General features: G+C 34.9%; 1 protein-coding gene across 1 annotated transcript; it reads left to right on the forward strand.

Moving 5' to 3' along the window:
• Nucleotides 1–2189: 2189 nt before the first annotated feature.
• Nucleotides 2190–3590, forward strand: LOC140797083 (uncharacterized). The gene is made up of 2 exons (XM_073150369.1): nucleotides 2190–3271; nucleotides 3350–3590. The coding sequence occupies exons 1-2, from the start codon at nucleotides 2645–2647 to the stop codon at nucleotides 3467–3469; spliced, it is 747 nt and encodes a 248-aa protein (XP_073006470.1). The 5' UTR covers nucleotides 2190–2644; the 3' UTR covers nucleotides 3470–3590.
• The last annotated feature ends 12133 nt before the right edge of the window (nucleotides 3591–15723 follow it).

The following is a 15723-nucleotide window of genomic DNA, read 5'->3' on the forward strand; positions in this document are numbered from 1 at the left end:
ACAATTATCACCACCTAGCCCACCCCTAAAACCCAAACCCTACTCTTCGTACCTACCTTGAAATCCCACGAATCCACCACCTTCATTGTCGTTAAAGCTAAAAGAGAAGTCATAGTGAGGAAGGGCATAACTATGAAAGCAAGCCACTAAGGGCACAACTACAAAAGCAAGTTGACGAGGGGGGCTAAGAGGATGGGCTAAAGCAAGTAGGAAAAGAAGTAAAGGGCTACGCGGTCAAGGATGAAGATGATGGCAATAAAGGAGAGGACAAAAGGGGCGGCGTGGAGAGAATGAAGACAACGATGAGGTTGAAGGAGAAGGAGAGAACATTGGCGGTCAAAGAGGAGAGATCGCGAGGGAGAAAGAGAGGATGAGGCTAGTTGAGGTGGAGGAGAAAGAAGAGAGGATGGCGAAGGCAGTGAGATGGAGGAAAATAGGAGAGGAGAAGAGAATGGATAGTAAGGAAGAAGAAACCCTTAAAAACTTAAAGTGATAGGTGAATCCCTCCCTTCCTCTAACCTCTTTAGCTAACGAAGGGGGAGAGGAGGAAGGACAACGAAAGCGGAGGAAGACCTCAAGAGAGGGGAATAGCAATAGTTTTTCCAAACCCTAGTAAATCTAGTCTGCTAAGGCTGGCCCAGGTTACTCTATGTAGTCCAACCTTTTTCAACTTATCTTGATACGATCCGGGCTTCACCGATGTTGTCTCGAGCATGGATTCACTTTAGGAGTGTCTTTGTTTCTTATTTTAATATTTAATTTTTAAGAAAATAAGTTTTCTGTAAGTCGCATTCGAACGCGAGTGGAGTGAGTTCGAACACGGTTGTAAATGCGATTGTGAATGGGTTGTGAGAGTGTGCATTGTGCGTTCGAACGCCCTATTCGAACGCACTGTAAACGTCTGCATCACGTTCGCAAATCTAGAGAAGTGGGAAACAGGCGCGTTCGAACGCCTGCATCACGTTCGCAAATCTAGAGAAGAGCGAACTCGTGCGTTCGAGTGCGGTCGGGCGCGTTCGAACGCGGTCAGCGAAATTGTATTATTTAGGGTTAATTTTGAGTTATTTGGTTAGCCTCTAAAAGGGATGTGGATGGCAACCAAAAAATTATTATTGAAGAATTGAGTTTTGCCTTGCCTCCTTTGTCTTCTTCGCTCTCGTTCCCTCAATCCCCGACGACGCCGCTTCTAACCTCCCTCGACTAGTCAATCACCCTAGTCCCTTAGGGGTGGCCCTCTCCTCTCCCTTCTTCCAATCTATCCAACATTTGCCCTTACCCTTCCATTAACCATAACCCTTCCACCACCACTTTTCACCGGTGCCACCCCATTAACGCCGGTCCACCTCCAACTACTATCATCTTAGTATCTCGTGCCTCCATCCACGGATCTTAATCAAACCTCCTGATGTTCGTCCACTAATCGGACGATATCTCGAGATTCTCATATCCGATATGTCTGAAACTTAATTTATTGGAAAGCTCTTTTCCGAGGCTACAACATATCTAAATTTCACGTAGATCCGACGGCGGTATCTTTCAGGATCTATTTATAAATTTCCATGCCAGAATCAGTCTAAATCTGAGAATTGGAAGAGATCGAACCCTAGCCAAAATGGGAGATCGTATTATTATCCCGTGTACTTTGTGGTCCATACTAGGTTATGGTTATTAAATTTTCTATTCAAAATTAATGGTGTGAATGTTAGAATCACTAGGGAACTTTGACAACTAGTGACCAAATAACCAAACTGCTTAATTATAAAACTTAACCTTCTTACAAATAAAAGAAACAGAAGAGGGCATAAATTCTTCTCCAATGGACAACCTTTAGCAACCTTCACCAGCCTCTTGTAGCTAGTTTCCATTTGTCAAAACAATGAAGGACTGCGCTGAGCAATCATATTGTTTCTACATAGAGAGAGAGAGAGAGAGAGAGAGAGAGAGAGAGAGAGAGAGAGAGAACACCTATGAGGGTAATCAAGTCCTTTCCTATTTTTATTAATGTTTGATTAACATCTTGGTGTCGAACATAGGGGATTAATCGTTTAAGTTTGAAGTACAAAATGATAATTTGAAAATTTCCCTATAATTGAATTTGATTAAGTTTGAAGTATAAAATGATAAGTATAGAAGGGAATAAACTATAATTTGCAATTTGCACCACATAAGCAGCATTATAATTTCTTCATTCTAAATTTACTTTACCAAGTGACTAAACAACCCCTAAGCTCTTCTGCAGCAGGGTAATTATTAACATCAAGAGACAGAGATAAACATCACGAACTTGGATTCACCCAAATCATCTTCTTGAAAAGGTTATGTTACAAATATCTTCTTGTAGCACCACACGTCATCTTTCTACATTGCCACTGTCAATAAAAATGCAGGAAGTCTTAACTGGTGGGCCAAAAGGGGCCTTCTCTCATTTGTCACTTACTGGTAGCATCCCCCCACACTTCAACCTTCCTTGGCTTCCTTGGCTTCCTTGAATTTTCCTTCTCCTTGGAGCAAGAAGACATGCCATGGGCTGGCATTAAATTTCCTATAAGTATCACATGAACCCCAAAAGATTCATAGATTCATAGAGAGCAACCTTCTTCTCCTACATATCAATCCAGTTCCTCCACTCTTTTCCTCTACTTCCATGGAGAACGAGACCATAGAGTTGAATTTAGATGAGTGGGTGTTCCTCCCTGACAACAAGAGCTCCCTGCTGGAATTTAGCCATGATGGCAAGGACGACTTCTTCAAGGATTCCTTCTTCTATCCAGAGGGGATTATCTACATGAACTACATCGACAATTATCACTCTACCGATAAACTGGAGGAGAATTCAAGCCCCGCAAACGAAACCAACCAAGTCTTAGCTCCAACTCTCACAGAGCCAGACGTGGACAAGAACCCAGATGATATACTAGCGAAAGAGTTCAAAGATATCGCCGTCGTCCTACCGGAGATTGAGTTCGCTCAAGACATCGTTTCGAAAATCTTCTACAAGAGAGTGATGGAGCCCGAGTTCTTCGACATCGAGATAGAGCCTGAGCCAATCCAATTGGAGGAAGAAGAGGAAGCCTACAATCTGCCACAGAAGTACTTGGATTCTGAGATCAAAGGCATTGGTTGCAATCTATGGAGATGGGGTAGAAGAGGTATTGGAGCGCTTTGTTCTATAGGTGTGGCTGCTGCTACCTTATCAATTCTTGTATTGGGAGGCCAACAGCAAAAGAACAAGAACCAAAGAATCTACTTCCAGATCTACACTGACGACAAGGTTAGTTTAATTCCTCAATCATCATAAGTATCCTATAAAATTGGAGCTCAATTCTCTGAACAAACTGTTGGATTCCAGAGGATGAAGCAGGTGGTGCAGCAGGCTTCAAGGTTGAACCAGGCCATGTCAGCACTGCGAGGAGCTCCGGTGATGACGGCGGCGCAGATATCGTTCGGAGGGTTCTACGATGGGTTTTGACGGATTGACATTTTGCTAGATGATCTGATCAAATGATTTGGAAGAAAGTATATAGCAGGGTTTATGTAGAAATAGAGGGAAATGCATTATAGACAATTTGCCATTGTTTCATTGTTCTAAATTCTTGCAACACAGTATTCGAATGGATAATTAAGCATAGTAAACTGAACAAAGAATCTGGATATCCAGTTAATATAGAATTAGAGTTACAAATTTGACCTGAATCTGTAATCCATTTAAATTTGAAGTACATTACCAGAATCTAGATCACTACAAAAAATAATAATAATAAATCTACAATAATTAGTCAATGCGCTACATAATTGAATAGTAGCATGTACGCAACTATCAATGGCATCAACTGACTAAGATTTTTTTTTTCTAAAATTATAATACTAGTTTTTGCCACTATTTTGAGGGGCAAATTATAATTTTTTTCAGTCCTTTAGCTCAATTTCAACTTAACAATGTATTTTAAATTTAAGTATTTAATCTTCTATAATATACATTAAGCTGTAACTATTTGCCAAATATTTATTCAGATCTGAAAAGGCTTCAATTTTAGAATAATATAGTTAATCACAAAAGATAAATTAAAATAGGGCCAAACTAGCAGATAAACTATAACTCTTATACCACAATTTCTTATCCAGCTACATATATAATTGATATTAGAATCTCTTCTTTTTTTAACTCTTTTAAAATTGTGATTATGATTAGTTTTAGTGGGAATAAAATATCTACCATCCAAGTCGAAACTATAGACCGTAGTAGTATTCAACATTGGAATGTGATGTGGCCTTTGAGAAGCCAACAAGATGGGTATTGGTGAACAGATGGTGACCCCAGGGGTTGCCAATTTATTTACGGCATTGTGGACTTGGCTATTCCATGCATGCCTGCCTGCCAATCTATTCACTGTGAGGTTGGTCTACAGTGTAACTTTCTCCTTAGCTTCTAATATTATGGAATGCCGTTTAAATTGATGCACATTTCTCTCGAGCGTTGCTCATTTTCCATATTTTAATCAGTTTGGTTTTAAACAAAAGGATTTATGGTAAATAATACTAGTGAAGGTTTAGAGTTAAATATGATTTGTCCCCCTTACTTAGAGATCAAAATTACTAAACCTTGAGAACAATTTTTTTTTTCACATATATACTCTTAAAGAATATTATATTTTCTTGTATATCCTTCTAAATTTAATACTTATATGTATACCTTTTAAAACTAGGACCGCCGATTTAGATCATTGTCATTGAACAACTTGTATTTGGCTTGAAATTTTGTTCAAGATAGACTTGTTCAAACAATAAATGAGCCAAACAAAGGCAAAATTTGAGCTTTGAATATAAATGAGCCAAACACGATCTAGTCTTAGCTCGCTGGTGCTCAATTTAATATAACTCGATTATATACATATATATATATATATATATATATATATATATATGTATGTATATATATATATGAATAATTTTATTTTCATCTTTAAACTATCTCTTATTTTTATAATAATTCTTTGAACTTTTTTTGATATAGATGAATCTCTTGAACTATTAGAAATATCTTATCCCTCCTAATGTCATTGACATAATCGATAAATTAATAAAATTGTTCCTCCATTTATAATGACAGAATAGTTTAAATTTTATTTCTCCCAAAACTTCTTTCATCACCAAACTCCTCGAGCTTGCCGGTTAAAGCTCGCATCTTCTATACATGCCATATCACATCCTCCGTATTAGTCACTTTTGCTCGCCATCCCGCTGCTCCTCCAAGCACAGTTGTAGAAGCTTGGGCATGTGCTCCCATATATATATATATATATAGTTAAATTTGATAACTAATTAATAAGTAATCTAGCCATTAGAGTGCTATCGGTTCTCAATTTAGCTATTATTTATAATGTACCTGTGCTATGACAATGTTATGACTAATGAGTTCTATAGCATCTAACTTGTTTAATTCTTTGTTAAGTGAATAGAGCTCATTGAGCTCTAAATGAACTAAATGAATTGTGTTTCAAATGAGCTACACTTGGTTCGTTAAGCCAAATGAGTCAAACACGAGCAGATTAGGATTCTTTTCGAGCCTAATTTAAGCTAGGATTTCAGCTCAATTTCTGAGCTTGGCTCGTGTCTCAATTCGTCAAATTTAATTTCAAGCCGAACAAGAGTAAGGCCGTGCTTATTCGTGCTTGTTGCCACCCCTATCCAAAACATACTTGTTTCTATGTATATCATTCAAGCCTTTATTTTTTTTGCATGGATACCTCTTAGAGTTAAGTAGCTATTAAACTTCAAATAATTTAGACATAAAAAGATAAAGCTATCATTACTCTATAGTTTTAATAAATTTATTTTAGTTAAGAATATTTTTTCTATTAAATTATTGAGACTTAATTTGAAAAGTAATCTGGTATGTATCTATGCAAATAATATATATTTTAAGGGATATAAATATAAATATTACTGATTTCTTGAACTTTTGAAGAAGCTGTAAATATTAAAGGTTGTGTTCGAGTAAGGCTAAAATATGTATTATAATTATAATTTTTAATACCAAAAGAAGAGAGGTGATATTAGTATAAATTTTTATAATGTTTAGTTCAATATTAGTATAAAGAGTAATAATTATATTTAATGTGACATATCATTGATATTAAAGTATTGAAGAATAATAAAATTATATTGAGGATTGGTGATGTTTTAAACCAAATGATGAAAATAACTTTGAGTACATGTTAAAATACTAGTAAATAGTATTTTCTAAAATAATATTATTTTTTATAACAAATACGGGTTTAAAATGTTCTATATATCTGCATTAAAAATAAATGTGGACTTAAAGTAGTGTATGGCAATGCGTGGTAATATAATGGCTTTGTAGTGATAATGAGTGGTAATGCGTGGCTATGCAATGATGATACATGACTATAAAGTGGCTATATAGTAGTTATACAGTGCGCGACTATACAACGGCAATGCGTGGCAATGGGATGGCTATGTAGTGTGTGACAACACATGGCTACACAGTGGTAACGCATAGCTATATAGTGGCTATGCAACGCGTCATAATGCATGGCTATGCAGTGACAATACAGTAACTATGCAATGACAATACATAACAATGTGTGGCTATACGTAGCAATACATCGTTATGCATTGTAATGTATGATAGTGCAAATATTTATATGACATGACTGTTTTTTAAAATAGAGAGAGGAGAGAGAGAAAAAATTTTAACTGTAACTGAGGTGATGTCTAATTTAAGAGCAATAGAATACTTTTGGATTATTATTAAATTATTTTTTAAAAGTTGTATGAAATAAGATGAAAGAAGGTGATAAATTACTATTCCAGTAAAAGCTAAGATATTGTTTAGTTACTACATTAGAATAAGAAGATTTATTCTAGAATAAGATCATTCTTATTCCACAAGTGAATAAGGGCTAAATATTTTGTTAAAATTTCACTAGATATGTGATTTTTGTAATATTTTTACCTATATTATTATTATTATTATTATTATTACTACTACTACTATTATCAGCTACTCAAAATTGCATTAAAAAATATTTATTTAACCGAATCAGAATTATTTGTGTCATTTTGCTATTTCCATTAAGTAAATTTCAACCTAAATATGCGAGACAAAAAAGTATTTAACCTATGTTTTACGTGACAAGATTATCTTGAGGAGATTATCTACTAAGAGACATCTGTTTTCCTAGGTCGGGGTTTAAGGAGTCGTTTTGATTCCTATCCTATTTTAACTTATAATTAGTTGTCTACGGTTCATAAATTACTAGTTTCATTCAAAATGAGGATGTGTAAGTCTGTTCTCTCTCTGTTTAGTTCTTTTTTCCCTTTTTTCTTATTAAACTATCTTCATAGTTACCATAAACAAATAAGCCACTTGTAATTGCAAACGCTGCAAATTAAACAACAATTCAATTTATTATTACTTTTCATGCATACCCTAATCTTTACAACATATAATTTTGTTTTTCTACTTCTCTCTTTTCTCTTCTCTGGTGTGAAACTTTAAAAAATTATAAATTTTTCTTCAAAGTCATCTTCTCCATTCTTCCCAAAAAATGCAAACCACCAAAATATCTAATTTAGTAACAAGAAGTTAATTTTTTTTGAAAAGCACTCATCGTCTCTTGTGCTGAGAAGCTCCAACACACCCCACTAGGGCCTAATAAAGGTCGATCTCCTCTATTATCAACCTCCTCCTCTGTTCTTCCTCATTGGTAAGAAAATTAGGTTTATCTCAAATATTTATTTTTCATAGCCATTTTTTGTGAATCTCCACATCTACTTATCTTTGCAACAACTTTCCAATTGTTCATATTGATGATCTAAATTATCTTATATATTCACAATCCTATCATAGTCTCTATTTCCAGCCTCTCTTTTCTATTGTTTAAGATAATTTTACAAATATTTGTAAATGCTGAGCCAAAGTTCTATGAGATTATAAATTATAAGGATTGCATATAATCATCACAGCATATAACACTCGACAAGATCAATAAATTTTGATTTAGCTAACATTCCAAATAGATGAGTTTCTTAGTTATTGTAGAGTAGTTTGACATGCATTTTTTCTATTAGATTTAGAATATGCATTATAACAATTTTTTCGATCAATGTCTAGGAAATGAGAAGTCAATATTTTCGTTGCTAGTGGTTGACGATTATCCTAGCAAGAATATAATTTTATTGGGCAACATAAAGTTGATAGATCGGATGTTCCACCTTTCAAATGAATCTCTATTTTGAGAAGATGATTCCATTTCAGTGAACATATGCAATTTGGTTAAACTCCTATTGAACAAGGTGGTTAGCTCTTCTTCTGATGTACTAGGTGTTCGACAAAGAACTAGCTGAACATGCATTTATCTACTATGCCTATTCTTGAACATGCATTTACACTAAGCACTCACTACTAAGAACAATAATTTTGTATATTCTACAATGAACAATTATCTCGTGGAGCACTAGTAAGTACGTCATTAGTTTATTTCACTACACTCGTCTAATAATTTGCACCTACTTATAATGGCTTGTGAAAAGAGGAGATGGATGCATAATTGATTAAATGGTGTCAAATAGAGAAACGATGTGAATTTTATGGTATATAATTTCAGCATACATTCAATTAGAGAATTTATATATTATTTCTATAATCCATAGGTATATTGATGGAATTCATAACTAAGTATCTCATAAATCTTTCATAGGCACAATAGGCAAACGAGTAGATGTAAATTACGATACCAACTATTTATTGCCCATGTAAATTACGATACCAATTATTTATTGCCCATCTAAGAATCTTTAATTTATTATGATGATTGTATCTATGGCCACGCATTTGAAAAAAATTTATTTATCCTAAAGCAATATGACTCATAAGAATAGACTAGTAAAAGGTTACTTTGCTTATCAATAAAGCTCGGAATGTAACATTTTTTTTATAGAGCAAGAAAATTAGCTATAAAGTGGCACACTAATGACAATTTAACAAGAGATATGGCTAGGTTTCATATAGAAATTATAATTGATGGAGGTAAAAGAAGAAAATACCATGGTAAGAGGCCAAGAAAGAAGAAATGACCTTAATTGCCTCGGCTATTGTGCCAAGACTACTAGATTTTTGATAGTGTGTTCGTATGCCCCACCAAGCTGTTCGAATGCCTAATGCTAATGTCATTTTGTGTTATGATTAATTTAAATGTTTTCAAATTTCTAACTAACCTCTAAGTATGGGAACAACATCCTTATTTGGGATTATCAAGGAAATTCCTCTCTATCTCAATCTTCTTTAATCTAAGACCAACCTCGTCAAGCCAATGTTATTCCCTTGCTCCTTAAGTGCCAACTCTGCTAGTTCTATAGGGTCAACCATCTTCTCCCATCTTCTTACTTTCTATTCCAGATTTGCCCATCATCACCATTAACCTCTAATCTTCACCACCTCATGGGTCAATTTATATTAATTGGTATCAGAGCTGATGATTCTCGGATCAAGACCATCACTAGATTCCTGGCAGTGTGACATTAAGGGGAGGCATCTACAATAGTGGATCCACCTCGAGAGAACGAGACGATCCCCTCATCTTCCATTGGCTTTGATGGATAGAAGGGCAAACGCTTGTCCAACCATCCAGGACTAAGACCACCACTGATTATAGCTTCCAAGAATCTCTTACTAAGCTGATAGAAAGGACCATAATGAGAGTGTATCAGGAGGAGTTTGAACGTATTGGCAACCGAATGTGGGGTTGATTACATTCGGTATTAAAGAGCATACACATAAATGGCATTTGATGGAAGATACAAGCCAAAGTGAAGACGATTGGGCTAGTGATGCCTCTCAAAATTTTCTCTACTACCCAAATAATGGAGAAGAAGATATGAGAGCTTAGGAGACACTAGAGAGCCAAAGCTATTTGTCATCGAGTGCAATGCATCCAAATTTGGGATTAGGGCTATGTTTATGCAAGAGGATAGACCTACGGCCTATATAAGTAAGGCATTAACTGAAAGATCCCTATAGATCTTCACATATGAGGGGAAATAATGGCGATACTCCATGCAATGATGAAGTGACAACTATATTTTGATCGGGTGTAAATTCACCTTCTCGACTGACTAGCAAGGATTGTTGTATTTCATTGATTAGAGGATTTAGAACCCACCTCAGCAAAGATGGGTATCCAAGAGCTCCTTAGGTACGACTACGAACTAGTCTATAGAGAAACTCCAAAAATGAGCAAGCGAACGACTGATCCCTTATCACGACAAGTTGATCAAGTCGAGCTTGCCAATTTTTTGTTGCTGATTTTCTCTCAATTTCAAGAGCTACGAAAGGCTCATAAGGAGGACCGTGAAATGGTCAGGTTTCCACTTATCTTTGGACTAAAACATGTTAGCCTTAGTTTTAATAGTTCTAATAATTGTTTAGTTGTCTAGTCTTTTCAAGTTTACTGCTTAGCTATAGGCAGAAGTTGAAGATGATGTAATTAATATTTGTTGTTGTAGGATAAAAGAGTAAAGAACTCCGTCCAAATGACATTTATTAATTTTCTTATATACTATATCATTTTCTGATAAAAAATGACAAACATAAAAGATAAAATCAGTAATTCTTGTAAAAGTGAAATATTTGTATATTCTCATAAAAATTACACAAGGTTAAAAAAAAGTTATATTGATTTTTTTTAAATCACTCAAAATTTTCTGGTAAGATACACCTAGTTCTGTGGTGTGCAACTGACATGGAACAGTCAAAACTCCACCGTCTATAAACTAAACAAACATATCATATTATGTTTTGCAGCCCAAAGATGCGCTGGAAGCAACTGTGAAGCCAGCTAGATTGCAGAACTCTGTAAGGTACATGCATCTCTCTCTCTCTCTCTCTCTCTCTCTCTCTCTCTCTCTTTACTCTTATTTTACACCTCAACCTAACCTACCATCAACCAACCAACCAAACACCGGATCCAACCAGAGGCCAGACGGATGTCTCTCCTCGGGCAGCCGGGGCAGACTGCCCTCACCCCTCCTCCTCAACTCCTCACCCCTATATAAATATCCCCTCTTCTCCTCTCTTTCTTCCCATCTCTCTCAAAACTTCTTCATTCCTCTCGCTCTCTCTACACCCTTCCTCCAAGGAGCTCGTAGAGAAACGTACCAAGAACAGCTATGGAGGCAATAAGCTCGAAGGTTCGTTTCTTCGCCATAGCCATGATGGCCATCATGGTGGCCTCATCCATGGTGGAGAGAGCCACAGCTCAAGCCCCTGCTCCTGCGCCCACCTCGGATGCCTCATCCACCGTCCCAGCTTTTGCTGTTGCCTCTTTGACTGCCCTCGCTTTTGGGTACCTTCGAAAATGGTGATGATGACGATGGTGGTGGTGATGATGGTGATGATGATGCTTCCATGAATCATTAATTAATGCCTCAATTCTTTTTCTTCCATTTCGATTCTTCTTGTGGTTCTTGGTAACTGGTTGATCGTGGGAGTTGTATGTATTCGCTCATGTACCGAGTTTGGGTTATTGTTTTGTATCAAGATGCATTCTTTATTATTTCCGAGTAAATAAATTTGATATTACTTTTCTTATGTTGGTAGACGTGATTTGTGTAATATTCTTCTTCATGTGTTAAGAGATAATTTGGCCTGGCAATTTGATAAGTACTTAACTTTATCATAAGATCCTAATTTCAGAATAATTACGCCTAAAACTCCTAAAATATTGATCGATTACTCTTACACAGACCCTTAACATTTGTTTCTGTGGCACATTAAACTCTGCAAAATGATTCAAATGTCTTTTTTAATGAGAAAATATCATATGACTAATTTTAGAAGCTTTAAAGACTATTAATCTTTATTTTAGAAGAAAATAAAAACAAAAGTTAAAGGTAAAATAAGTATGTCATATTTTATCTATACTATCAGCAGCGGCGAGAGGTGTTTAATAGGCAGTAGTTTATGAAGTCGTGTAATTAACCCTTTTATTTTGTTTTAGAGTAGCCTATCCTATGTTCCGTCGTGCATGCTCTATCATAACTTCGTAACTGTCACCTTTAGTAATATATATTGTTGATATAATTTGAGTTCTTGTCACATTAATTCTATATATTCTTCTTCCCCAATTATTGTTATATCAATTATTTTTGGCATACAGTGGACCATATATATATATATATTTATCTTCTTCTTACCCATTTGCATGGAGAGAGAGAGAGAGAGAGAGAGAGAGAGAGAGAGAGAGAGAGAGACGGGCTGGACCAAGCTGGGTAGTATGCACATGCCTTTCATAATCATCATCATGCATCATCCTACTGTTTTCATTTTGCTCTTAGTTATGGACCCACATTATTGAAGACATGCATGCCTCTTCACAGATGTATCTTTTGACTATTTTAAGTCTCCTCCTATATTTTTTTTTGACATATCTAATTTATTTTAAAATTTAAAAAATAAAACTATGTGTATTTGAAAATTATCGGCACATTCATTAATTTTTAAATATAAGTCACTGATCTAATCAACGACATATATATAAATTTATTTTTATACTGATATTTTTTAAAAGATTTAAAAAGTTTATATAAATCAGTCAACTACTTATATTTAGAAGTCGCTTATTAAGTTAGCACTTTTTAAACACACATAATCTTATATTTAATTTTTAAAATATACTAAATATGCAAAATAAATATTTAGGAGGGTAATTTGGTAAAAAAACCCTTCATATACAATATTTGGTCCCACTAATGATCTATTATCATGAGTTCTAAGAGAGCATCACCAACTATCTAATACACGGATCTAGAAAGGGACAATAGAATCCTTTCCATGTGAACTGTCCACTATATACTGTTTGATTAGAATAGAATATGTAGCAAGAAATTAAGACCACATATAACATTATTACTATCGAAATTATTAATCTTTCAAAAATATCATTTCATTAGTTAAATATAACTAATTACGATTAAAAATAAACTTAGACTACGAAAATATTATTTTCCCTCATATAAATTGCTTAAAATGATTCAAAAACTATCTAATATTACTTGATATCATAGTACAAGAAAAAGAATACTAGTTTTTGAAACAAAAATTAGTGGTATATATTTTACACACTAAACATCAATAATGAAGGGTATTCTAGTAATGCCTATATATTTGTTAAATTTGTAGAAATATTGTATAAATATTCTCTCAAAAAGTAACCACATCGGTATATCTAAAAGAGTAGAGAAATTCAACAACAGTTACAATAACTAAAAAAACGTAGTGATAATTATGATATTTTAAAATTTTTTGGTGGCAATTATTATGATATTTTTGGTAGCAATTATTAAGATAATAATTGCTATAAGATTTATTAACTAAACTTAATTAGACTATCAAGTTAACTATACTAAGGACATTATCATTCAAATCTTTGATTTTTGAATGTTATATCTAAAGTTTACTCTAATAGCAATTATTATCTAATCGCGTCAGGCGTGTGGACACGTGGGCTAGCATGTGCCCCCTTAGTGGGGGTGTTACAATAGTTCTTTGTCGCAACTAAGTGGGTTTGATAATCTGGGATCTTAAATTTGATCTCTCGTCTATTTTTGTTAGCAAAGTTTGAGTTGGATCTTATATCTAAAGTTTAGTTTAATGACTAATGGTATAGTATTTCAAACTAGGGCGCCCGTTAGAATGAGCAGTTGTGAGAAAATTTTAATTTTGTGTCATAGTTCGAGGATTCTATAATCTGTGATGTATCTTTGTAGTCATTTATGGTGTAAGAGTTAAATTTTATCTGGGATATTTAATTTTGCCACAATTATTCTTCAAAATTGATGATTTTAATATTGATAAGTGGTTAAATCTTTAACTCGGGATATAGCTATTAAGTTTTTGATTTTGGAGTTTTGTCGATCAATCTTGCACTAGCTGTGGTTTATCTTTTAATTTCGAAGACGAAATTTTATTTTTTGGTGGGAGTGTTATAACATCCCTAAAAAAAATTTTAGGTGCGCACATGACATGTGCCTATTGCCCTCTTTCTCCTCCCTCTTTTCTCTCTTTTCTCCCATTTCTCTCATGTCACCACCTGACCCTCTTCTTCTTCTTCTCGCCTCATCGATCTGTCGCAGTTAGTGCTCTATCCTCTCTTGTATGTTAATTTCAGTGTATTCGTCTAGATAGTGTTTCCCTTTTTTTTTTTCCTTTTTAGCCTTAACAAAAAATTGACCGGTTGGTGATCTTGGGTCGACACCGTGCTAGCCTGTCCTAGGGGTGTAAACGAGTTGAACTTGAGCGAGTTGGGCCCAGCATGGCTTGGCTTGGCTCAAGAGATGGAAAAGTTCAGCTCGTCTTGAGCTCGAGCTCAATTCAAGCTAAAAAAACTTAGCTCGGCTTGGCTCGTCTCCAACTTGATGAGGCTTGAACTCGGCTCAATGGCTCATGGGATTGCAATGCTAATAAGGACAAAGAGCTTTCTGATATAGAGTTGAACAGCAAAAAAAATGGCAGAGCGCGTGATAAAACTCACTTGCCTTAAGAAGTTATCTAGGTAATTAAGAAATGGTACAAATATTTGTTAATATGTCCAAAGGGTGCTACATTGTAGTCTTATAGACAAAATGACAGCATATCAAAGTAGTTAGGCTTGAAAATTCACATCGAAGTGCTATATCAATAGGAAGAATCAACTTAACACTTGCTATAAATTCAGATCTGAACTTTTCTCCTTACTCTAAAGTCTAAATTGATACAAGAAATTTTTATGGATACCTACATGTGCCTAGGTGAATAGAAATCTATGAGCAAAAATTAGAGTAAATAGGGGAACTTGGAGCTTGGAGATGGGAGCTTGGAGATAAGAGCATGGATCTTGGAGATGGCTGATCGGAGCTTGGAGATGGGAGCTTAGAGCTTAGAAATGGAGATGGATTTCGGTGGAGATGAGCTCCATAATGAAGGTGGAGATGAGTTTTGGTGGTGAAGAAGATGGGTTTCAGCTGAGAGAGTTTGGGGAGGGATATTAGTGAGGTTTAGGGTTTTTAGTTATATATAGTTCATACTATCCATTAGATCTAAGATCCAACAGTTCTAAACCTATTATATATATAATATAATATAATATAATATAATATAATATAATATAATATACGAGCCCAATTGAGCCGAGCTTGAGCGAGCCAATGCTAGCTCGGCTCGGCTCGATAATATATTCAAGCTCAAAATATCAGCTTGGCTCAGCTCATTTAGAGCTCAAGCCGAGCTCGAGCTAAGCTCTAAAAGAGTCAAGCCCATGAGCCTCATGAGCCTACAGGCTTTCTTAACAGCCCTAATTTGGCCACCCTTCATGGGCTCTTCTTCCTCTTGGGAGAGACCACACCTTGATTAATCTAGTTTCTTTATATTACTTTTAAGTTGTTTATATAGTTTCATTTATTTTGCAGATGCACTTGAAGAGGAGGATTGTTTGAATGGTTGGATGTTTTAATGTTTTGTTTCTCTCTAACTTTCGGATGTTGATACTTTTTAAACTTGGTTAATTTTATTTGTTAAAGTTCATATAAACTTGTGTCTAGACTCTAAACTTTATTTTAATGGATATTTTAATTGCTTTTGTGGTTGATAATATGAACTTGTGCAAGAATAATTTATTTACTTTTATGGTTGACAATGTGAACTTGTACATGATATTATATTTGATT

This window comes from Typha latifolia, chromosome 10, assembly GCF_019914945.1.
Source record: "Typha latifolia isolate L0001 chromosome 10, TyphaL0001v2, whole genome shotgun sequence".
NCBI lineage: Eukaryota > Viridiplantae > Streptophyta > Magnoliopsida > Poales > Typhaceae > Typha > Typha latifolia.